Source organism: Scleropages formosus, chromosome 14 (genome assembly GCF_900964775.1).
Source record: "Scleropages formosus chromosome 14, fSclFor1.1, whole genome shotgun sequence".
In the NCBI taxonomy this organism is placed as follows: domain Eukaryota; kingdom Metazoa; phylum Chordata; class Actinopteri; order Osteoglossiformes; family Osteoglossidae; genus Scleropages; species Scleropages formosus.
In genome coordinates this window covers 14,733,733-14,755,716 of record NC_041819.1, presented here as the reverse complement: position 1 = coordinate 14,755,716, position 21,984 = coordinate 14,733,733, and the positions used below count along the sequence as shown (strand labels likewise).

At 45.1% G+C, this 21,984-nt stretch overlaps 2 protein-coding genes and 4 non-coding genes across 6 annotated transcripts; all 6 read right to left on the bottom strand.

Annotated features, from left to right (window-relative positions):
- Positions 1-151: 151 nt before the first annotated feature.
- On the bottom strand, positions 152-7,471 carry dkc1 (dyskeratosis congenita 1, dyskerin). Its single transcript, XM_018728526.2, has 15 exons — positions 7,434-7,471; positions 6,442-6,503; positions 5,958-6,044; positions 5,417-5,508; positions 5,007-5,191; positions 4,843-4,907; positions 3,759-3,885; positions 3,502-3,632; positions 3,102-3,245; positions 2,893-3,013; positions 2,478-2,596; positions 2,277-2,380; positions 2,113-2,170; positions 1,498-1,662; positions 152-1,209 (listed from the first exon to the last, which is right to left on the bottom strand). The coding sequence occupies exons 1-15, from the start codon at positions 7,447-7,449 to the stop codon at positions 1,147-1,149; spliced, it is 1,539 nt and encodes a 512-aa protein (XP_018584042.2). The 5' UTR covers positions 7,450-7,471; the 3' UTR covers positions 152-1,146.
- Positions 2,758-2,837, bottom strand: LOC114912243 (small nucleolar RNA SNORD83). The gene has a single exon (XR_003798171.1). It is a non-coding gene; the product is annotated as a small nucleolar RNA SNORD83 (small nucleolar RNA).
- Positions 3,332-3,463, bottom strand: LOC114912248 (small nucleolar RNA SNORA36 family). Its single transcript, XR_003798176.1, has one exon. It is a non-coding gene; the product is annotated as a small nucleolar RNA SNORA36 family (small nucleolar RNA).
- On the bottom strand, positions 5,278-5,357 carry LOC114912242 (small nucleolar RNA SNORD83). The gene has a single exon (XR_003798170.1). It is a non-coding gene; the product is annotated as a small nucleolar RNA SNORD83 (small nucleolar RNA).
- On the bottom strand, positions 5,669-5,877 carry LOC114912249 (small nucleolar RNA SNORD17). The gene has a single exon (XR_003798177.1). It is a non-coding gene; the product is annotated as a small nucleolar RNA SNORD17 (small nucleolar RNA).
- Positions 7,472-9,803: 2,332 nt separating the features above from the next.
- On the bottom strand, positions 9,804-21,436 carry tmlhe (trimethyllysine hydroxylase, epsilon). The gene is made up of 8 exons (XM_029258211.1): positions 21,180-21,436; positions 20,340-20,594; positions 19,598-19,774; positions 17,738-18,017; positions 15,164-15,283; positions 11,685-11,921; positions 11,466-11,604; positions 9,804-10,544 (listed from the first exon to the last, which is right to left on the bottom strand). Exons 2-8 carry the CDS (start codon positions 20,530-20,532, stop codon positions 10,413-10,415), a joined length of 1,278 nt encoding a protein of 425 aa, XP_029114044.1. The 5' UTR covers positions 20,533-20,594; positions 21,180-21,436; the 3' UTR covers positions 9,804-10,412.
- Between the last annotated feature and the right edge of the window lie 548 nt (positions 21,437-21,984).

The window sequence follows — 21,984 nt, the reverse complement described above, 5'->3', positions numbered from 1 at the left end:
AGCATATGCACAGCATCACCCTACTGTGTGCAGCCCTTGCAGCTCTAATGTGGAGCTTCAGTGAGATGTAAACTTGACCTCCAGCAGTAACAGAGACATTCTTCAGCACTGAGTGAAAACCTGCCCTTTCAGACCAAGATCTTCTACAGTGTAGAACATGGTAATAAGTACCAGGATGGGTGCCCTTAGTCTGACTGTCATTTCATATTCAGGCTGCATCTGTTAGGTGCACCATGGGCTGGTCTCCCCAAATGCAGATCCCTCCATTGGATGGCTTTTGCACTTAGTTTAACATAGTCTGCAGGAAAGTTTGGTCCCAGGTGATTATCTGGCTCCTTTCCATGATCTTGTTTCATAAAACGCACCAGTCCTCAAAAGCTGTTGTCTGTCCACATTCATTTTAACACATACTTGCAGGAATGCTTAAGCATGATCAGTGCTCTGATCAATATCATATTACATTCCAGCAACAACTCTGCCACTCTATTTTACAGCCATTCAACACTACTTAGATTATCAGTAGGTATTCAAAAATATCCTATATCAGTTAAACTTTATACATACAAAACAGCATCTAATTTTCCCTATCAGTTAACTGGTCCATAGGTTTACCACCTTCAATATGCAAATGCACCATTTTTAATGCAACTACTGTTTGTTAAATTATCTTTATACAGTTAAAGGATTCTGGAATACCCTCAGAGACAGCCATGACCCAGTTGGTGTTTAACCTCTTAAATAAAAAGACAAGTACAAAAGTCACATTTATCCCACAACACTTCCTCCATCTGATCTCCAACAGCTGGCCATACTTTATTTACAGTAGAAAAATAACGAACATATCCACACCACCTTAGACACCTAATGGATGGCTGATTTTTTGCAAGAAACTTAAAAAAAAAAAAAAAAAAACCAACTTTTTAAAAGTTTACGCAGCCCTGTATCAAAGCGCACTCACGCAAGACTCACAGGTCAGCTGCCATGTTTGGCAAAGGGCTGAGAGAACAATCAGGACTGGGGTGGTCAGCAGTGAAGAGCCCAAGCCCTCTGCCTATGTACAGTCGAGCACTACAAGGCTCGAACCCCAGTCACGACTGGGGGAGATTACAGGTTACAGTTTCTCAGTCACACATGGATGGACAGCAGTCACTCTGACTCCACCTCCTTCTGCTTCTTTTTCTTCTTCTTCTTCTTGCCACTCTCATCCACCTGTGACAGTGACAGTTTGACAAAATTCACAAACTTAAGACTTTGATCTTAACACAAAACAGAGCACATGTAGTGAACACAAGCGGTCAACAGGGTCTCAGTCCATGCAGCGAGACGCCAGCGCCCACGTTCCTGTCGCAGGCCAACTCCCTCTGAAGCCACCGAGCAGGCAGGAAAGGGATAACTGCCTGCTGCTCCTATGTTTGCCACTCTGCGCCCTAGATCATCTGTTCAGCGAGAGCAATGCTTAAACCACAGGGCTTCCAACAGCACAAGTTCACCACCCACCTCTGGCTCTGCCAACGATTCATCTGCCACTGCTGCCTCCTCTTCCTCAAACTTTTTCTTCTTCTCTTTTTTCTTCTTCTTCTTGTTCTCTTCCCCAGCTTTAGGGGTGGACGGTGCCGAGGCGGCTGCTGTGTCACTGTCGCCATCACTTGCCTCCCTCTTCCTCTGATGGATGAAAAAAGTTTCAATATGAAACAATCAAGAATTCCATGTGTTCCAAACAGCCCAATAAAGCACTTAACAGGCACTGAACAGCCAAGTGAACAGAACGTTAAGCAGAAAATAGGGTTGTGATGAACCAGAGCCTATCCCTGAAGCACCAGGCACAAGGTGGGTGGGGTGTACACCAGTCCATCGTCTGTCCAATGTGGACAGATTATTAAGAATGTGTTGTGAATGTAGTGGACACGAGCGGTCAGCACGGACAGGCGCCGAGCCAAAACACCAGCGCCCACGTTCCTGTCGCAGGCTGACTCCCTCTGAAGCCACTGAGGAGGCAGGAAAGGGATAACTGCCTGCAAGGCCCCAGTGTACCTCAACACAGCTCCCATCACTAGGGGACATTTCATCAGGTGGTTGCCAAGGGGACAAGTCCAATCACTGCCAGCTGCTCACCTTGCTTCCCGTTGGTTCAGCAGAGTCGCTTGCTTGAATGGCAGCTTTTTTTGGTGCACTAAAAAAGAAAAAGTGTTCATCTGGTCACATCGCTCAGGCTTAAAAACAACAAAAAACCCCAAAGATCAGACCCCCTCCACAGTGACCACAGACATATACTGTACCTGTAGTCCACATAGCCCTCCGTCCACTCAGCGGGTGTGTTGCCATTGGGCTTCCCACGTTTGTCCAGCAGGCCCTTCTGAATCATCATCTTCTTCTGACTGGCCTGGTGGGTCACAAACACATGTGAACCAACCACCACCACCACTGGGAGGTAGAGGGGTATGCGACATGGACGCCTTGGAGAAGCTATCCTTGCTTACCTTGGGCCCCAAGCCCCACTTGCGTGGGTACGTATCCCTCTCCATGATGACCCTCTTGATCTTGGCCACCACACCGTGGTCACACGTGGAGATCACAGCAGTTGTCATCATGGCAACGGCTGAGGACACAAGAAGAGATGCAAACTACTGCCAGCTTTCCTTCTACTTCACTTTTGGACAACTGAATTTACAACCAACACCAAACACAACCTTATGTTTCAGGTGTGGGTCAACCTCAGACCGCACAGCTGACCATCTAAGTCTGAGAAACAGGAACTGAAGCCATCAGACTAGGGTGATGGATAGCCAGTCGTCTTTGCACAGAGTGCTCGTGCAATCCTCATCAAATCATCCTGTGGCTTCAGCCCACCGATCAAACACACACATCCTCAAGGAGAACCCATCTTCCCCATACCTAGGCAGATGGCCTCTCCCTTTGTAGTGATGACCACGATTTCCTGGTTCACCTCAATACCGTCTTCATACCGAAGCACACCGGGGAGCATGATCTTGGCCCCATAACAGATGGCGTTCACCTGCGCAGGTCAGAACAGCATTAACATGTTCTGCTCATATGTTAAAACGGGCCAAAGTCTTTAGTCATTGCTTGGACCACATACTTACAGCGCTGTCCTTCATCACCAGCCGCTTGTGGGAGATGAGCAGTTTCTCCAGAGGGAAGATTACCCTCCTGAGGTAGGACTCATCCTTGTTGTGGTCAAACTGCCACTGGGCATCCAGCACATCATGCATGGTGACCATGTTGTCCTGGCAACAGCACACATGGGCACATCACTTCACAAACTGGAGTCTCAAACAGCCCTGACACTGATCCTGTGCCCGGCAGAGTGTGTCGGCCCAGGCTGAGGGAAACGGCCTGGGCAGCCATCTCGCCATCAGCATCTCAGCCCCAAGCCACTTTCTGTACCAAAGTTTAATTAGCAGGACTGGGTGATACGCCCAGAACTGAACTCAACACTTTGGCAGACACAAGGCATTGGACACAAGAGGTGACCTGTCTCACCTTCTCGCCGAGCACCCCAGAACGCACACGCCTCAGCTCCTGCATCTGCCCCCCAACGCCGAGCAGCAGGCCCAGGTGAACGCATAATGTGCGGATGTAGGTGCCGGCCTCACAGCTCACCCAGAAGATTCCTACGAGGTGGCAAGAGGCTCTTTAAACCCACACCGTTTACCAAAGGAAGGATTCGGGCAATGGCACGCTAATGATTGATGTTGCATGAGCTTCACCAGACCGCATGTCTATGCTGGAGATCTTACCAAGCCTCCTTTCAGAATCGTACTCTATCAGTTTACTCTCATAGATGGTCCGCACTCTCAGCTGCCTCTTGACAGCTGCAATGAGAGGTGGTCTCTGGAACAAGGCTCCCGTCAGGGTTTCCAGGGTCTGGATAGAAAGTGACGAAGGTGTCAGCATTCGATCACACTAACACACAGACACACACAAACACCAGGGCCAAGCTGCAAACACTGTGGAAGAGTGCGCTGAAGGTAGCCGCACAACACTACGGAGTGTGTTTTACTGCCATCTATTGGCTGGGCACAGAAACACAGGCTGGCTTTTGCTCCACAGACAAATTTCATAAAAGATGCAAGCAAACTAAAAACTTTGAACAAAAGATGTATGTTCACAAACTTACACATTAAACATTCCTAACTGAAAGAGCCCTTGCAAAAGTAAAAGGCTACAGGAAGTGAAGCTGCCACACTTCTAGTCCTACATGTAATCAGGACCTGTGCTCATCTTTGCCGCCACATCTCCAGTTCTGCCCCTGCTGCCGTGCAGCAACCCCACAGCAGAATGCCGAGCTGCAGCGCAGAGCCTGGGGTGCTGCAGAGAAAGGAGGCTAGCAGGGCTCCAAGACTGAATGTGTGAAATTGCGTTTTACCAATCTAAATCGGTTCAACTTATGTTGAGCGGAGGGCAGAAGCAACAGGTGACAAATTCCAAGTTAACAATACCAGTGATAAGTGTGAGTCCACCTGCTACTAATAAGTTTTTTTTTTTTTTTTTAATTGCACAAGAATCTTCCCCACTCTTCTACAGCAGTTCCCAGAGCTGCTGTTCCTTTGTTCTCACTCACTATTCTTAACAGAGCCACCTTTTCATTGCAGTGATAGTGTTAAACAAGTTTACTGAAAATAATGCAAAATTATAGATAAAAAAATAGGGTAAGACTACTGGCAACAGTGGAAAGGAAAACAAAAACTCCCAATCACAGCCAATGGCAGAGGGACAACTCTGTCTAGCACCCCCACAGATGTATTGCCCAAGTGTACTCAAACTTATGAGAGGTACTGTAGATCCCATGCAAATGCCGACAAAAGGCGTAGTGCCACTTACCCTGGCCAGCTGATGTTCATTCTCTATTGCATTGTGTAGCCGAACAATTCCCACATACTCTTTGCCTACAAAGGACAGCAGAAGAGTAGTGAGGAAAGGCCACATTTACTGTGTTGCTCCATTGAGCGGATTCGCGGGCTGGGGAGGGGAGGAGTGGAACTCACCGGCACTCTGCTGGGACTTCACGAGGCGGGTGGCCCTCTCCACACACACAATGAGACAGCCCGTCACCTTGGGGTCGAGGGTCCCGCTATGTCCCGTCTTCTCGACGCGCAGGATACGCCGGATCCAGGCCACCACCTCGTGGGACGATGGATTGGCCGGTTTGTCCAGGTTGATGAAACCCGTCCTGCAGGGACAGGGCAGAACATCGGCATTTCGGGAGAAGCACGCGCAGAACCATCAACCACCAATGTCGACCACTGTTCCTTTAAAAGCCATCAGCCATGGGTGATAGATAACTAGTCATCTTTGCACAGAATGCTAATGCAGCTCATATCAAGTCATCATCTGGCTTCTATACAAGAGAACAGCCGGACACCTTTAACAAGCTTCAAAATTGTAACACGCTTACCTGACATAGTCATGAATGTTCCTCTTCAACGGATTCGAGCCACTTGGCAGCGGTGTATAGTGAGCAGTTCTTATGTTCAGCTTATCAAAATTCTGCAGATACAGGAAGCAAACTTTGACGGCAATTTTTCAGTACAGTCGATTCCGACTGGGTGCGCTGCGACCTCACTTTTATGCACATTAAGCATTTTTGCTCCCAAAGGCTGTTAGTGTTTAACATATACAGGAAAAAGATTAAGTGGTGCAATAGTGCGTGATCAGAAGTTTACACTCGTCTTGGCCATTGTCGAGCCCTCAGACCCTGCACCTGCTTGCTACGTCCCGCAGCAGCTGCACCAGCAGAACACTGGAGCAACAGCAGGGGAGCAGGAAGCTGAACACCGGGGGTCTAGAACAGACACCAGTGCTGCAGGAAAGGGGCCGGCAGCGCTCAGCGAATGGATAAACACGTTCATCACTCACACACAGCACCCTCTAGTGGCGGGAGGTCTTTGCACAGCCAAGTGTGCCCACAAGTGGGAATCCTGGCGAAATGAGTTTACCTTCAATAAGAGGGGCCATTGCGATGTGTCGAGACTGGCCACTTTGGACTCCGGCTTAATGAGGAAATCCCCACTCTCCTGAATGGCCTGCACAGAAATGTTCACGTTATGCATTCGGGGGCAATACGTACAACTCACTGACAAGCCCTTTGAGCCCAATTGCTTCTGAGAAGCTTCACCAGGACAACTTGTGAAATAAACTCAAGCACATTTTTTTTTAAATGACATTTTTCACCCAAACGATCTACAGCGTTAAGATTCTTTCAGTTACTATTAGGCCATTTACACAGCTGGGTAATTTTTACTGTATCAACTTTGATTAAGGAAGCTTAATTTAAGGTACCACAGCAGGTTGGACTCGAGCCTCCGCACGCGAAAGAAGCAGCTCTGACCACCACAATACCTGCTGTCTCTTAAGTTAAATGTAAGAAAAACAAGGTCTGAAGACGAGTATACCATTTACAGTGCAGACTGAGAAACTCACCCCGACTTCATCATCGGGGATTTTCTTCTCCTTCTTCTTCTTCTGCTTCTTGGCCGAGGAAACTGCGGGACAAAAAGCCTCTTCAGCCTCAATCAATGATGAGCTCTTTTCTCGCTCGAGACCAAATAGCGAGCAGTTATTTGGCCAAGCTTCCGCGTTTCGCACATTCATACAGGCTTAAGTATTCACGTCTTATTTTATAACGGTTCCGGCGGCGGCGCGCGGGACGCGCGTTCCTTCGGGACGCGCACGTGGCGCACCACTCTGCGAGCACGTGGTGGAGGCCACGGACTGCAGGGCAAACCTCCGCTGGGTATGCGACACTTTTATACAACGGCTCCAGTGGGGCTTTTCATTTTCATCAAGTTAAAACGTCAACATTAACAAGTGACCTCTTTCCCCCCCCGCTCAGCGCGGACTATCAAGATTAACACAGTCGCGTTCACACACACAGCAAGCTACACAATCCGGTTTAAAAAAAAAAAAACATTTTAAGTTAAAAAGAAACTAACAATGCAGAGGCAATGAAGAGATCATGTCAAATAGAAACTTCTCAACTTCTCGTCTGCGAGTTAACAACAATGGTGAGGTCTTAAGACTTAAGATTCGCTTAACGAATCAAATACGTAAACGTTGGAGACTGAGAACTAAATGAAAACCTGAAAATAATACACAACATGACTCAGCTTCAAAACCTTAGTGTATTTATTTTTACGTATTATAATATTTGCACAGATTTGAGCGAGCCGGTCTTGCACAGCACGACCCGGCCGTCACCACGATGATGACTAGTAGTAGTCTGACGCTGACGGCTGAATTATCATCATGCCGTAAAAAAAAAAAAAAATAAAATAATAAATAAAGCAATAATTTTCACATAATTTAAACGGGTAACATACTCGACCTCCTGATTAAAAACAGTTTCGCACTATTTCACTCTAACACTCTAAAGATCCTGAAATCCTACTAAGGAGGGAAAACGGCGAACTTACTCTCAGCGTCCGCCATCTTCGTCTTGCCACTAGAGAAGGGAGCGCACGTGTGGCCTCTGTGCACATGCGTACAAAGATATCTTCGTGACACGCAAAGTCTCGCGATAGCTAGTCGAGCGCGAATTTCGCAGGGCCATTTTAATGTTGAACGTGGTATCACTTCGAAATGCAGTGTAATTTTGATTTGCTGTAGTACACTGGGTGGCAGTGTATGTCACCGCATAGGCTTTATGTAAAACATACAAAATCTCGCGACGATCTCCGGCAAACTCCAAGTATGCTATGATACAAAATAGCCTGGTTTATTCCTTCACCCCAGCCATGCGTGGCGTATGTAACCCAAAAGCCATGATGAAGCCATTCACCTGTAAAACTCCATTTCAAAAGACAATCGATAGTTATACATAATGTAATATTTCTAAGGCGATTCAGTTACACAAAATAGCTTGGGGAAGCTGATCCCAGCTTAATATCTATAAAGTCCATTGTTGATATAGCTTGATTTGGTCCAAGAGCCCATTTGTTTTCCTGGCTGTCTGTGGTATCCCTTAAAAGTTTCCCCAGTACCGCAGTACAAACGGGTCAATGTTTTTCCTGTCCTGCTTTCACATTCACATGGTTTATCCCTTCATTTGTTATCTATACAGCCATATGTTAATGGAGGGTCCTGGTGGTTCAATCAGAGCCTATCGCAGGACATGACTACCGTACCAGTCCTTCGATGGACAATCACACGCACTTTTGCCTCACAAGCACACACTGCAGACAATTTAGTCACCACTTCACCCAAAACATCTTTGGGCTGTGGGAGGAAGTCCACAGAAACACGGAGAAAACACACAAACCGCGCACAGACTGAGCGGAAACGGAACCCCTGTCCAGCTGCACAGGAATTGCTCATGATGATGAATCCTGTGTTAAATGCTCCATCACTGACCTCTCGCTGGATTTGCAGCCATCATGGAATTCACAAAAGCTGAGAAGGTGTACGCTTTAGCAAATGAAGACACGTTTAATCTGTGCTGTACAAGAGTTTGCAGTATAGCACCGCACTGATCTCTCCAAACTAGAAAATACTGAGATGGTGCATCATTTTCATTAAGTAGCTATTCACATATCTAAAGCAGATATAGAATGGTTATCAGTTTTCAATGTTCCCAATGGCAAACCAACCATCACAATTAATTAGCTAATGCTTTTCTCCAAAGCTACTTACAATTATTTACTCATTTATACAGCTGGGTGATTTAGTATGTTGCTCAAGGGTACTACAGCCAGAGGTGGAATTCAAACCTGTTATCTTTGGGTCAAAAGGCACCTACTCTAACCCTAGCGCTACCAGCCACCAACATACATTTTAAGCATTTCATAAGAAATCCAATTAGTCAAAATCGGACTTTGCTACGAACCACTGCAGTTTTGCACCCCTACCAACAGAACTTTATGGCACATCAGGACTAGCATGGAATTTACTCCATTGGGTTCCATAAGACATATCTTATTGAAGGATAAGGAAGCTGTCAGGAATGTTCTCTTCTGTAGATATCAAATTTTCTTTTAAAAAGTTATCTTAAATGCAGAGGACTCAATACTTTTGGATTTCAAAACACGAGTGCAAACACTTGGAGCGTTAAGTGCACAAGTCTCCCAAGCTGGTAGCCACACAAAGAGATCTGCAAATCACAAGGAACCTTGCCTTAAGATTTTATTATGCAGTTTTTCCCCCTCACACAGCATTCAGCCCTGAAGCATACCTATTAAATTTTGTAATAGCAATTAGTTACTTCCCTGAACAGCATGGGTTGTTCACGCTACAGATGATGGGTCAGATGGTGTTGTAGCAGTGAAAAATTCATGTTGCAACCACAAGGTCGTGAGTCAATACCTCTTTAGAGGTCGTACTCTACTACAGTATTTACCCTGAATCGACAAAGATTCTCTACAAATGGATAGTCAACTTAGGACACAAAGCTACACTAAGTTGAAAATTGTTAGATATGAATGCAAATTGTTAATTTGGAACTTTTGCAACCAAAGGAATTTAAAAGGGTCCATGTATTTGTGCAAAGCAGCATATGTGCCTTGTGATCCGTTTTGTGTCAGGTAAGAGCCTGGGCGTAACGAGCCACTCAAAGCCACAACCTGCCCTTGCAGATACATCCTGCAGGACATCTCCAGGACCTGCCCTCATCTCTCTACTGTACTCTACACAACTCCTGGTCCAGGCCATGGTTATGTCCTACCTGAGCTACTGTAACTGTCTGGCCTTCTAGTCTGTCAGCATTCATTTTGTAATACATAACTAATCAGTATCAAGACTTCAGAGTAATAGTGAGGAAAAATACAAATGAAGTCAACTTAGGACACATTTTTGCATTTTATTTTCATATCACAAAACAGGGAACAACTGCTGAGATTATACTGACATTTGTATGTACATTTCTCCCCATGAATTTGGTACTACGTAAATCATTAGGTCCAGCATTGCAGGAAAGTGCATTTCATTTTAGCCCTCATCTAAATGTGCTGCAGTTGCAAATTACACTCTTGAGACAAGTACTACACAACTTTTTCTTTCAAGCAACAGGAACAGATGCAGGAGCTCATCTTATTACAAGTAAGGCACAAGGAGGTGAGTGTCAAGTGTGACAATGGTTTCCAAACAAGTCCTACAAAACAGCACAAGTTCAATGTCCCAGCACTTATTCTAAATGCGGAAAGACCAAGACTGGAATTTACTATGATTGCACCACATAGCATAATGGAGTACACTTCAGTAAACAAGAATAAACCTACCCTATTTTACTCTGATTTAGAAAAATACAGGTTAAAGAGAGCAGACTAACATCCCTGCATTTAAGACAAGGCTCCAGATGGTCACTGAGTAGAATCATGTACAGCAGTGGCATCTCCACAGGGTTTATAGGTCACTACTATGGGGGCGGGGGCTTTGGTGCATCTGATGAACCCCTCCCTGTCTCAGGCCTGTAGGCCCAGGGAGCGAGCTGTGTTGAGCACATCGTCTCGGGTCAGGTAACACCCGCATAGCTGCCGCAGGCCTGTGAAGGACTCACGCCCATGGAGGACCCGCCAGTTATCCACAAAGAGTACCTGAAAGAGACAACTATTGTAGCCATCAATGCTGGAGACCACATACACAAATATCCATACAAACTACTTAGATGATCAAATTCAAGTCATTCTCCAGCCATAACAGATTGTCCAATGCAAGGTCATGTGGGTCCAGAGTCTACATTAGAAACAAAGGGTGTAAGGCTCGATACCAGTCAGTCAATCACAAAGTAATCATACTCCTTTTCACTCACACCAAGCTACCAGTTCACCTGAAACATCTAGACTGTGGGAAGAAACCAGAGCACCTGAAGGAAATCCACAGAAAACATGCCAATCGCACAGACTGAGCTTGATTTGATCCCACAGCTGAGATGCTGTGAAGCACCAGTGCTACCTACTGTGTCATCTTGCTTGCCTATGGTGAAAGTATAAGGCATCAAAACTAGTCTACAACCTGTAGAATTACTTCTACACTGCAAAAGGAATAAACCCTTTACAGACTTCCAGGATAATTGAAGGAGTAACCAGGTGTGCAACAAAAGGACATCTCTATATGGAATTAAGGGACAGCTGGTAGCACAGTGGTTAGACTTGCTGCATTTGGATGTCAACATCACAGATTTGACCCCCCCCACCTCCAGCTGTAGCACCCCTGAGCAAGGTAAAGTTACCAAGCTGTATAAATTAAGCTTGTGATATTGTGTGCGTGACAAAGAATATATATTTCACTGATTGATGGATGAGTGACACCATGTAAGTAGTGTCATGCCACCTTGGTGAGTAAGGTGTATGGGCTGATAACACTATATAGTATCCACTGGATAAAAGCATCTATTAAGGTTACAATTTACGTTTACCTAACACTGCAATCTGCTTTGGAGAGAGAGGAAAAAGTAGAATGACTAAATATAAAAACCACTTGAACATGTGACATACTGTGCCAACTCTTCACTGTACCTTTCCAGGCTTCAGCTTGACCCAGAGCTCATTCTCAGGCCTCCTCAGCTCCATGGTAAGCTCTCTGTGGGCGACATACCAGCGCTGGACCACATCGTAGGGAACCGTGTTTATCACGGCACGGTCATAGTTGTTGTACCTGTGAGAAAACACATTCCAGGAACACACGTACACCCAGGAGAACAGGAAAATTGCTAATGACAGGAAGCCATCTCATACCGGATCATGTAGACCTCGTTGTTCCAGGGGTACACATTGAGCACTGGGCCGATTCCTATCATATGGTTCCGGTGGTTGCTCATGTTCTCAATGTACTCATGCTTGATGGGAACACGTGCAAGCAAGTCAAAGTTCTCAGGTGACTGTTTGAACACCTTGTCAGCCGCATGGAAGCCATCTACCAGCAGAGTCCTGCCCCCCGTTCCCTCGTGTCTCAGACAGTGGAATACCTGTATCCTGGAGACAGGATGAGAGAGTCCTCAAGTTCAAGACAACACTGACAAACCAGAAAAGTCCTGGAGATGGTCTTTGAGGGGCACTCTTAAAACTGCATTTCATACAAAAGAAAAACATGTGCTTTAAGATTTATGGTGCATTTTGAACAAAGTTCTACACATTGTAACCACAGATAAAAGTATTCTAAGAGCCAGTGCACATATAATAAGTGAAATAAAGTATAAGGATTGCAGTCACTCAAATATATTGGTTGCTGTTCAAAACCAACAATTGTTCAGTTGCATTATTCTTGTAGTTCTCCAATACCCCTTTGTTTTGACAATTTTCTAGCTCATTAAAATTATTCATGCAATGAATACTACCATTAATAGATTTCCCAATTTGTAAATGATCACATGAATGCCACTGGGACTTTGAAAAGTCATCTGTGAATTATGGCACTGGTAACAATAAGAGGTAGACCCACCAGTGGCTGATCCTGCCACTACCTAGAATGACACTGGACTTTTGGCCCATCCCACTGGAAAACAAGTGCCCATTTCACCAAACTGTGAAAGAAGCCCTCAGAAATACTAAGGTCGAAGACAACATGCTGATGTCACATACTAGGGATCAGTCTGATGTGCTAGACAACTGCACAAGTGTTCCAATTCAAGCCCCTCAAAAGCTGATGTTGCAAAATCTGATGCATGGGGGGGGGGGGAGATGAAGATAAGTATGGAACAAAGCAGACCCTTGGAAAAGTGAAGGACATGACTGCATACTCCAGACCAGGAACAAAAAACTACACAAGGCACCCAGTCCAGAGAATTATTACAAAGAGCACATTCCAGATTTCATGTCAAGAGTGAAAAGGCCAAAGATCACCTAAAGCAGTCTCAGAAACAGGGAACAACATCACATTCTAGTGCCTGTTCTAGTACAGGCTGACCACTCCACCCATAACAAGCTGGACTGATGCCATTGGAGTGACAAGTCAAACATTGACCATGTCCCTTGATACTCCCCTGCTAGATGCAGGAACACAGGCACCCTACAGAGATATGCTGTGGCAATATCTTAAAATTAGCAAAAGAATAAAGGACAAAGTAGCAGAAGAATTAGGTACAAAAATTAAGAGGTATTGTTAAAATATCACTTTAGAAGTTAACCAAAACGAGAGACTTCACAATGCCCTGCTGACCACCATAACCTGGTAGTAGAAGGCAGTCACCACAGAGATACTGGTCACTTAAAGTTGCGATTGAGATGAGCCTTAAACTAGTTCTGATCCGTTTTAGCACAAAGAATTAGTCACTATTATCGTTTATACATTTTGATTTGTAGAGCAACATGGCAGCACAGCAGGTAGCACTAGTGCTTCACACTGCCTGGGTTGCAAGTTCAAATGTGGCTTTGAATCTGGCTTCATTTGTGCAAGTTTCTACCAGGTCTAAAAACCATGTGTTTTCAGGGGAACTGGTGGCAGAGTTCCCCATTTGGTGAGTGGAGGAACAACGCCAGGATGTTTATGTAGCCGAGTGACTACAGGGAGTCTAGTGCAGTGTGCAGCAGCCCAAGTCACCATGAGCGAGGGTGTTGGCTAAACACTAGCCAAATCACTGCAAGTCACTTTGAAGGGATGTTTGGAACCCTGAGTACCCTCAGTGTTGAGTCAAAGCCCTGCCCTTGTGGCTCCCATTGCTCGTGTGCTCCCAGAGCCACATGTCTGGGTTGGTATCACAACAGCTATAAAAACCTGGATAAGAATGAGTCCCTTGTATTATCCTCACCCAGTTGTTCCCTGTGACCTCAACATGCATTTCCAAAAAACCCCATGAGTTCATCTGTTATAGTTTGTCTCATGCTCTTCAACCTCCATCAGCCTTTTACATTTCTCCCCCCCGCAATTAGACACTTTCCTCCAAAAAAAAAAAAAAAAAAAAAGTGCAGAGAAAAATACGATGTTTACTAGTTTCACTTGTAATGTCAGCAACTGCAGTCCTGTGTGGACTGCCCAGACCACATCTGCTGAACGCAGGCTCCTTTTCATCGAGTTCTGCCTTAAAGGTTGACTTAAGAGTGTGTTGCGTGTAAAGTACAAAACAGCTGATGAAGTGAAATAACCTTACATTGTGTTAGGACAGGAAACTGTCCACTTTAACAGAATGTGCTGTATTTCAGCATAAATGGGTACAACTATTCAGACTCAGGAATGCATTTCTTAAGTTCCACTACCAACAGTAATTACAGCTTTGAATTGAGACGTTACCTTAGAAAGCATTTCCTCAGGAATATCTTTCTTCCACCAGGCGGAAGATGACTAAGCCTTCCAAGACCGATCTTATGTGACAAGCACTCATCTACTCTGCAAGCTGTCCAAGGTGAGAGCAGCTGTTTCCTGCCAGTCTGCAGTGCTGTGCATGTGCCAAGAGGGGTGGGGGGAGCTGCTTGATATTGCACAGCTGAGAGAACCTTGCAGGGTGGCCTCCAGAGCCACACATACTTCCCCTTTCACACCCTGCAGAAGCGCTTCCTTTAAAGAAGCAAAGGCAGAATGACCAGCTAAAGCCTCTGGGTTTGATACTTTTTCCTGAGGCCCCATCTATATGCTCATCTCAGTTGCTTTTTTGTGTCACTCATCTGTGGCAAAACATCTTACCATGTCTAGCCTTTATAATAGTTTTCACTTTGGTACTTGCCTAGTAACTTGTGTCTAAGTAATAGAGTTTTAATGAATCCAAAACATCTCAAATCAGCTCTTTTGTTACCTTTTTTTTTTTTTAAATGATTTCTGGGGGGGGGGTTGTAAGGTCATATAACACATGACCTTTTGGCAAAATCAGAAAGGACTCATGTCAGTGACATATACTTATGGCTAGTAGCATCAAGAAAACCATGGATTAAGATGTACCTGTGTGAAACGCTTCTCCCTCCAGTCTTATTTGTGCCAAGAGTGCAATTGTAAGAAGTTGACATGGATCTGTGTTACTATGGACATCTTTTACTCTGCAAGTAAAACCTCTTTATATCTAAATGAATAGCATTCGGACTCACTTAAATTTGTTTGCAGTCATCGTGTAAAACAATATAGCCATAATTTCTCAGATTAAATGTACATGTGTAAGCTAAAAACTATGAGGTTTCAGTTAATTGTAGCGTATAAGGAGATGTCATCATTACGATAAAAGGAAGTTAAAGGATGCAGGACACTGGGACCCATCTCCAGGCTCTATATGGTGTACTGGGTGCACTTGACATACCCACATGGTTCCTGGAAGTAGGAGGTGTCTGTATGACGATCCAGAGCCAGTTTGGTGTAGGCTGTGTCTCCACGGGAGAAGTCCGAAGTGAAGCTCCACATGCGACCATACATGGTCTCTCTGGAAAGACACAGCCGTTTGCTTTAGTGTGACAATATAATGCTGCCACTGCATTTTTTCCTCCTCTTTAAGGGTCCTTGTTTTAACTGAAAACTGATTTTCTGGTCTTAATCTTAGGAAGTTTATAGCACGCGCACACACGGACGACTATGAACAAGAGGGAAGGTTCCACACAAACATGACGTTCTGGAATAAATGCCAAGTCTACAAGGGAAAATTTTGCATCTTGAGCTTGCAAAAAAGTCACTACTTACCATGATTACAAAAGACAGGGTGGGGGGGGAAGCAAGGTCCTGACTGGGCCACTCAGATTACAGCTTGTTTCATTTATTGAAATAAATGAACTGTAAGTAGTTCAGAGCTGTTCTTTTGTAAAGAAAAGGTTCCAGGTTGGAATCCCTGTTCCTACTGCAGAGCCCATGATCAAAATACTCACCTTGAACTGATATTGGAAAGTTGATTCCAAGATGTATGACCAGGTAAATCATTGCACTGCAGGTTGTCCTGAACAAAGGCATCAGCTAAATAAAACATGTATGAAGTCTTATGCTGTTGGCAGAGCCAGTGAGCAATTGCTCAATGTGTTTCTTGGCCAAATTAATGCCACATGTTGTCACAAGATACTTATACCCCATAACACTAATTGCAGACTGGGGGGGAGCAGAAGAACATTATACACTTGGTGTCAGACCTAAGTGTCCATTCCCTCTGACTCAACAGGAAAATTATGTTTGAATCACTGGAGATTACCAAAGCTTAGAGTGCTCACTTTTCCTACAGAGGCACATGGAGCACAGAATTCATTTTTGGGCTGGATTGAAAAGTAACATGACAAGTGCCCAGCTTAAAGACAATTTAGCTAACATTACGGGGGGGGGGGGGAGAACCCCATGAAACTTTGTTCACATGTCTAATCTCCTACCTTCTTCACATGAAATCATTGCCACACCAGCAGTATGATTTCAACTGCAGTTATATTAAACATCAGTCACCTAGCAACACCAATGTAGCTTCAGACCTTGCCCTCTTCCAAGAATCTCATGTCTAGCTATGCAGTACGCCTTAGAATTATAGTCCGTTAAGCCACATTCTGCAGTATGTATGAAATGTCAAATGACTATTGTGCCCAGTTATGAAATTCCAGGCTTTTATAGCTGAGGAAAGCACAACCTTCCATAATACACTAAAATAAAAGCCATTTTTAAAGATGGTTATAGAGCTGGAACAGCAGAAACTTGGCCTGCAACTAATCAGCACAGCCTCAGCTGAAGGAGGCTCATAGAAGTGTCTTGGCAGATGAATTCCTCTCCCATGGCACTGGAAGAGTTGTTAACTTGTGCAAGTAATTTTGACGTCTGGGTCAAAAGGTGCAAATGTGCAACAGTTGTGGAAAGGGCACATTTCCTGCCTTTGGGATAAGGCCAAGGAACAAGACATTGGAAGACCAGCCTGCTCAACATATTTAAAGTTTTAGCTTTAAAAATTCGGTAATAATATTCTGATGTTGTGGCCAATATCTGAAGTTCTCTAGAAACAATATATAGATGTGACCCAAGGGACAGACTACCTCCTGTTGCGTGGGGAATTACGTTGAGAATATTACATGATCACATTTGCAGTCTGTCTATTGTACATGTATTTATTAACATGGTGCCCTGCCAGACTGTAGTGTGGTGGTCCTGCTGTTTTTAATGATTAAAGACTATGCCAGTTGCCCAGCATGACAATTCAACTGCCATAGTTAGCAGAGATCAAAGTTACTGCACCTGACAGCACCTGCCGAGCAGTTAATGAACAGGTTGATGGAGAGTATGTTATTCCTGCTCACTGCTAAATACTTCAACTGAAGGCGTGTCAAATTCTACAATTGTCACTGTGGTTAAAAAAATAAAACCAAAGTAATTTTGCTGTAAAATACTTGCTTTAGACATTTTGATGTGCTTTGGGGTGGTATTTCTGGGAATTCAAGGCATGGGTGTCTGAACATGCTCTTGCTACCTTTGCTAGAAGGTCATGTAATCCAACTATTAGTTCAATATAATAAACCATTGTAGCAATTTCAGGTAGACCTGAGTAACCACATTCAGTTCTACAGTTTAAATTTGTATTTATTCATTTAGCCAATACTTGCCTTCAAGGCATCTTGAAATGTTAGGTTTGTGTATCGAGCTGGTTTTAGTTTATATACCTGGGTATTTTAACCATCAATTCAGCATGAGAACACCGGGAGCAGAGATTCAAACCTGGGTCTTTCAACTGCAAAAAGTTTACCAGTATACCCCCTGCTGCCCCCAGAATGTGCAATACTGACTTGAAGCTACAGAACTCGACCCTTTAAAATGCATATAAAACTGCACCAGTTTAAATTCATAAACCTTACATCCAGATTGACTACTGGGGTCTATCAGAACTAAAACCAGTTATTTTTTTTGATCATGCGAAGCTGATCCCCACCTGATGAGACTGACCCTTTGGGTCACATCCTCGGTGTCCTCTATTGTGGCTGGAACTCCTTCCACGAAGGCGATTCCATACAACAGGAAGTTATGGAGGAACTTCTTGAGCTCATCACCACAGTTCATGAATGCTTCCCAGCTGGCAGAAGGGACATTGGCATTGGTGTAGATGTCCAAGTTCCACAGTATGCGGGGCTGCATGGCACTCTGCTTCTGCCCCTCGTAGCTATTCCGAGCCAGCCAGCCCAGGTTGTACCGTGTAATGTGGCCATCCGGCCCTGGTGAAAGGAAAGGAAGAGTCATCTACACAGCCATGCTTCTTACTGCCAGAAGAAGAAGAGTCGCCTCCCCCAAATCACCAGAGACATAAGTCAACATGGGATAAATCCTTCATCCATGCCCAATAAACACTTGTTCAAGGCAGGTCATGGTTGTCCAGAGCCCATCTTGACAGAAACCAATTAGCTAAATGAAGTGGAGCTACTGGCCAAGAAGAGCATGTTTGTAGTTGGTCCCCTACTCACAAAATTAAATTTTGAATTTATAAACTTCTGGGGGATTTCAAATCCCCCAAAGTGTCACCCAGTGCACCAAGAGTCAAAAACCAAGCACTGCCTTACATCCCCCCCCCCACCGAAAGGGCAGAAAAAGCACAATGATCACAAGTCCAAGCTCAGTGATGGAAACAGACACTGGCATAGTTGATAATGCCACAGAAATACAGCCTCAAATCACAACTGTACCAGCACCTCTGAACAATTTAACAAGAGGTATACATCATGAGTGTCAAAGCTGGAAGCTAAGAGACCCAGGTGCAAGAAGCAGAAAAAGCCTGGAGCCCCAAGCAATGAAAAGTAAGACGGCTTAAGCAATCTTTCACCCCATTTCCCCAACTCTGAATTGTTTATATTTGGAGAAAGCCCAAGGATTCCTTCATCCCACAGGGTGTTGCATATTGTTAAGACATGCAAGGGGATCCCCAATGGTATGAGCAGCCTTCAGCAACAATAACTGCTCTGTGTTATATAACAAAAGGACAGAGCATTTTACAAAACAAGGTGCAAACACTTCCCCTCAGTGTTCCTACATTCCAGAATGACACTCTTTATGAACACCAGAAAGAAGTCAAATGCCTTCCACAGCCTCCTCAGTCAGATTGAGGCAGTGAACTTTCAATGAAATTCTAGAGCAGAGAGCACAAAACAGAAAGCTACCTCCTTCACCCCCTCAAAGAACTGGAGGCTTTTCTTGAAACATGGTGCAGTGCCCTACTACAGAGGGTCTATTCCTCACTGGGTATTAATCAGATTGTTGCAAACATGACAATATTCTATGCACATTATTTCTGCAAGTTTTAAATCAGCTCTTCCAGCATGCTGGACAGGCCCTGGAGCAAAGGGACCCTCCATTGTTAATATGGAGCTCAACCCAGCACGTGTCTGTGTGACGATGTCTTGGCAGCGAAGCGTGCAAATGCATCATCAGCAGTTTGCCCTCCCTCCACCCTCACACAAGAGTCAAAGGTCTCCGGGAGAACGGCTTTACATGCAGCGATAAAAATCAGCTGTCCATCGCAGTCGTTTCCATTTTGACACTCTAGGGAGGCACACAGGCAGTGTGGCCTTATCTAAAAGTCAGGCAGGGAATCAAAGGGAAAAAAGGAAGATTAACGCTACAATTATTAAAGAACCATGACACTAGTTTGGGTTACAGGCTGAACAGAACACCAGTGTTACCTGTTTAAGATGCAATGTCAAGCACTTATTTATGGTAGAAAACATTCAACTGGATAAACCACTTTACACCAGCTTAAAGTCAGTCAAGTGAAACCAGATGTGGAAGGCAGTGTCACACTCACAGGTGAGAAAGAGCGTCTCATCATCCACCCTGGTCTTGATCGGCCGGATGGTGAGCGCCACGTCGGCCGTATCCAGGTTGCGCTGGTTGGTTTTGGCGTTGTAGCAGGAGGCCGAGCGGCAGTGATCCCGCAGCCACACATAGTCGAAGTGCATCACCAGGCCGCCGTACGTCAGCTCTGCAGGGGAATCAATACCTCGCCATCAGCCACGGGCATTGCAGTGGCTCTGCTGCATTTCAAAGCCCAGAAAACTGGGCCTTTTATTTGAAGGACAGCCATGGGCTTATTTGACATTTACCACAGCAGGGACTAGAGCCTTCACACAAGGCTTTTTTCAGGAGGAGAGGGACTGATGGGCCAGAGAGCATCAGATCCAAGATCCACCCATGTAACCTTATAACTTCTCTCCAAAGCTGCTTATTATGCTTTATCCATTCATAAAGCAGGGTTGTTTCAACTGTACTTGAATGCAGTCTCACAGCAGGAGATGGGATTCTAACCCAAGTCCTCTATGCACAAAGAGGCATCTGAACACTACACAGCTACACACCTTCTCAAGCTGGCATGGGTGAGCAAAGTATCTTTAGTTAGTTTAGGTGTTATGCAATTATTATGAAGTTGAGGTTCAATATGAAAAAGGACTAGTCACAAGGAAGGCTGTGAACTACTCTGGATGCTGAGGAGTAAAAAAAAAAAAAGCGGGGGGGGGGGGAGAAACAGGGTGAACGGGTGATACACGTACCAAGACAGTCCTCTCTCAGCTGCCACTGGCACTTGTTGGACTGCGGCACGGAATGCTGGAACCGCACGCTGCTCAGAAGGACCCGCTCGCGGCCCGGGTTCGAGGGCGCTCGCGCGCTGTGGAGGAGCGCGGCGCCCCGGCACGAGGACTGCAGGCAGACGCTCAGACGAACGATGCCCCGGGTCAAAGCCATGACGCTGGTGGTGATCCTCCGGTGGGTGCGTGGGGAATGAGCGAAAGCCGGTGCGTGCAGCTCTGCAGGGGGTACGTGAAACACTCGCTCGCCGCCGTTCACATACGGACACTTAACGTTCACACGTCACCGCGGCATTCGCGTACACGGAGCTAAAGCGCGCGACATCGTGTCTTATCGCTGCATACTCTGGCTTTGCACAAGTGACAAGGAATAACGATTCACAAATTCACCAATACCGGGTGTTAAAATCGTGTAAATACGCTACGTTCCAGAGACCGCGCACAATACAGAAGGGATTAAGGCACGAATTGACGGAAAAAAAAAAAAAAACCACACACAACAAACAACTAAACTTGACACACACTGGTTTCATCTTCTTTCCACTCAGAATACCCGAAGCCAGGTTCTGTTTGAGCTGCTGTTACATCAAGTTCGGTGTCCCATAAAGTCACAGAAAGGTCAAGTGCGTATTTCAGCGCAAACATCAATCTGTCCCGAATCCTGTGCAGTACTAGTAGAAGCTTTTTTTTTTTTTTAAAAAAAAAAAACAGCAACTCCGAACTGCAAGCATACAGACCAGTCTCTGCAGTTGATATGTTTGCAAATTAAATGCGTTTCCAGCATGTTTCTGATGATGTACTTACGGATCTCGGGGTTCAGCCCTGAGACGTCGCGCTTTCCGAGTCCCAAGATCTGCGCCGTACAGTTGTATTAAAAGGCGCCGGTTAATGATTAAGCCTCATCTGGGCCGCCATTGCACTCCCATTACTTTCCTACCCGCGGCCACGGAGCTGTGACACGCAGGCTCCGCGCGCACGGCCTCACGGAGGAACAGCGATGCTCTGATCCTGGATCAGCTACTAGCTGCACGACTCGTGGTCACGTGGGTGGCGCTTTCAGGCGGTATAGCGGTTACGTCAGACCTGCTTTTACTCGGATTAGTGAGTGAGACTTAATTGAGCTGTTCATTGAAAACCTCGCAAGATTCCAACATTCTGCTTTCTCCCTTGAACGCACGTTGCTCAGGAATATCTGAGCTAGTGAAAAGTGTCCGAAACTAAGCACAGAATGTTTGTTTTTTTCCTCAAAATAACAGTAAACCAGTTCTGCTTAGTCTAATGATACATCGACGTTTCACACCGAGTCATCAACTTTTTAAATTTAAGATTTCGGAATTTTTTTTTTTTATTTTTAAAAAGCCATGCTCATACACCTCTCAAAAGTGTTCTTATTTTACAAACTAATGATAGCTGTGTTTTATGCAGATTTACCTGGTCTTCTTTATGAGACACACCTTACCAAGTCATTCCCTCAGACTAGTTGGTCTATGTATGCCTAGCTAACCCTAACCCCAGAGATACTTAAGCCTGTGTCAATTTGGCCAATTAAGTCAAGTTGATAATATTAGATTCGGAGGAGGACATTTTGCAGTAAAATAGTTCTACAAGG

Excerpts from the sequence above, each read along its gene's own strand:
- dkc1 (XM_018728526.2), bottom strand. Across the intron at positions 6,045-6,441 it reads TCCCCGATGATGAAGTCGGG|GCCATTCAGGAGAGTGGGGA; the intron begins GTGAGTTTCTCA and ends ATTTCTGTGCAG. Across the intron at positions 1,210-1,497 it reads AATCGTTGGCAGAGCCAGAG|GTGGATGAGAGTGGCAAGAA; the intron begins GTGGGTGGTGAA and ends TCACTGTCACAG.
- tmlhe (XM_029258211.1), bottom strand. The coding sequence starts at position 20,532 with ATGGCTTTGACCCGGGGCATCGTTCGTCTGAGCGTCTGCCTGCAGTCC. Across the intron at positions 15,284-17,737 it reads CAAAGGGTCAGTCTCATCAG|AGAGACCATGTATGGTCGCA; the intron begins GTGGGGATCAGC and ends GTGTCTTTCCAG. Across the intron at positions 11,605-11,684 it reads AACGAGGTCTACATGATCCG|GTACAACAACTATGACCGTG; the intron begins GTATGAGATGGC and ends GTTTTCTCACAG.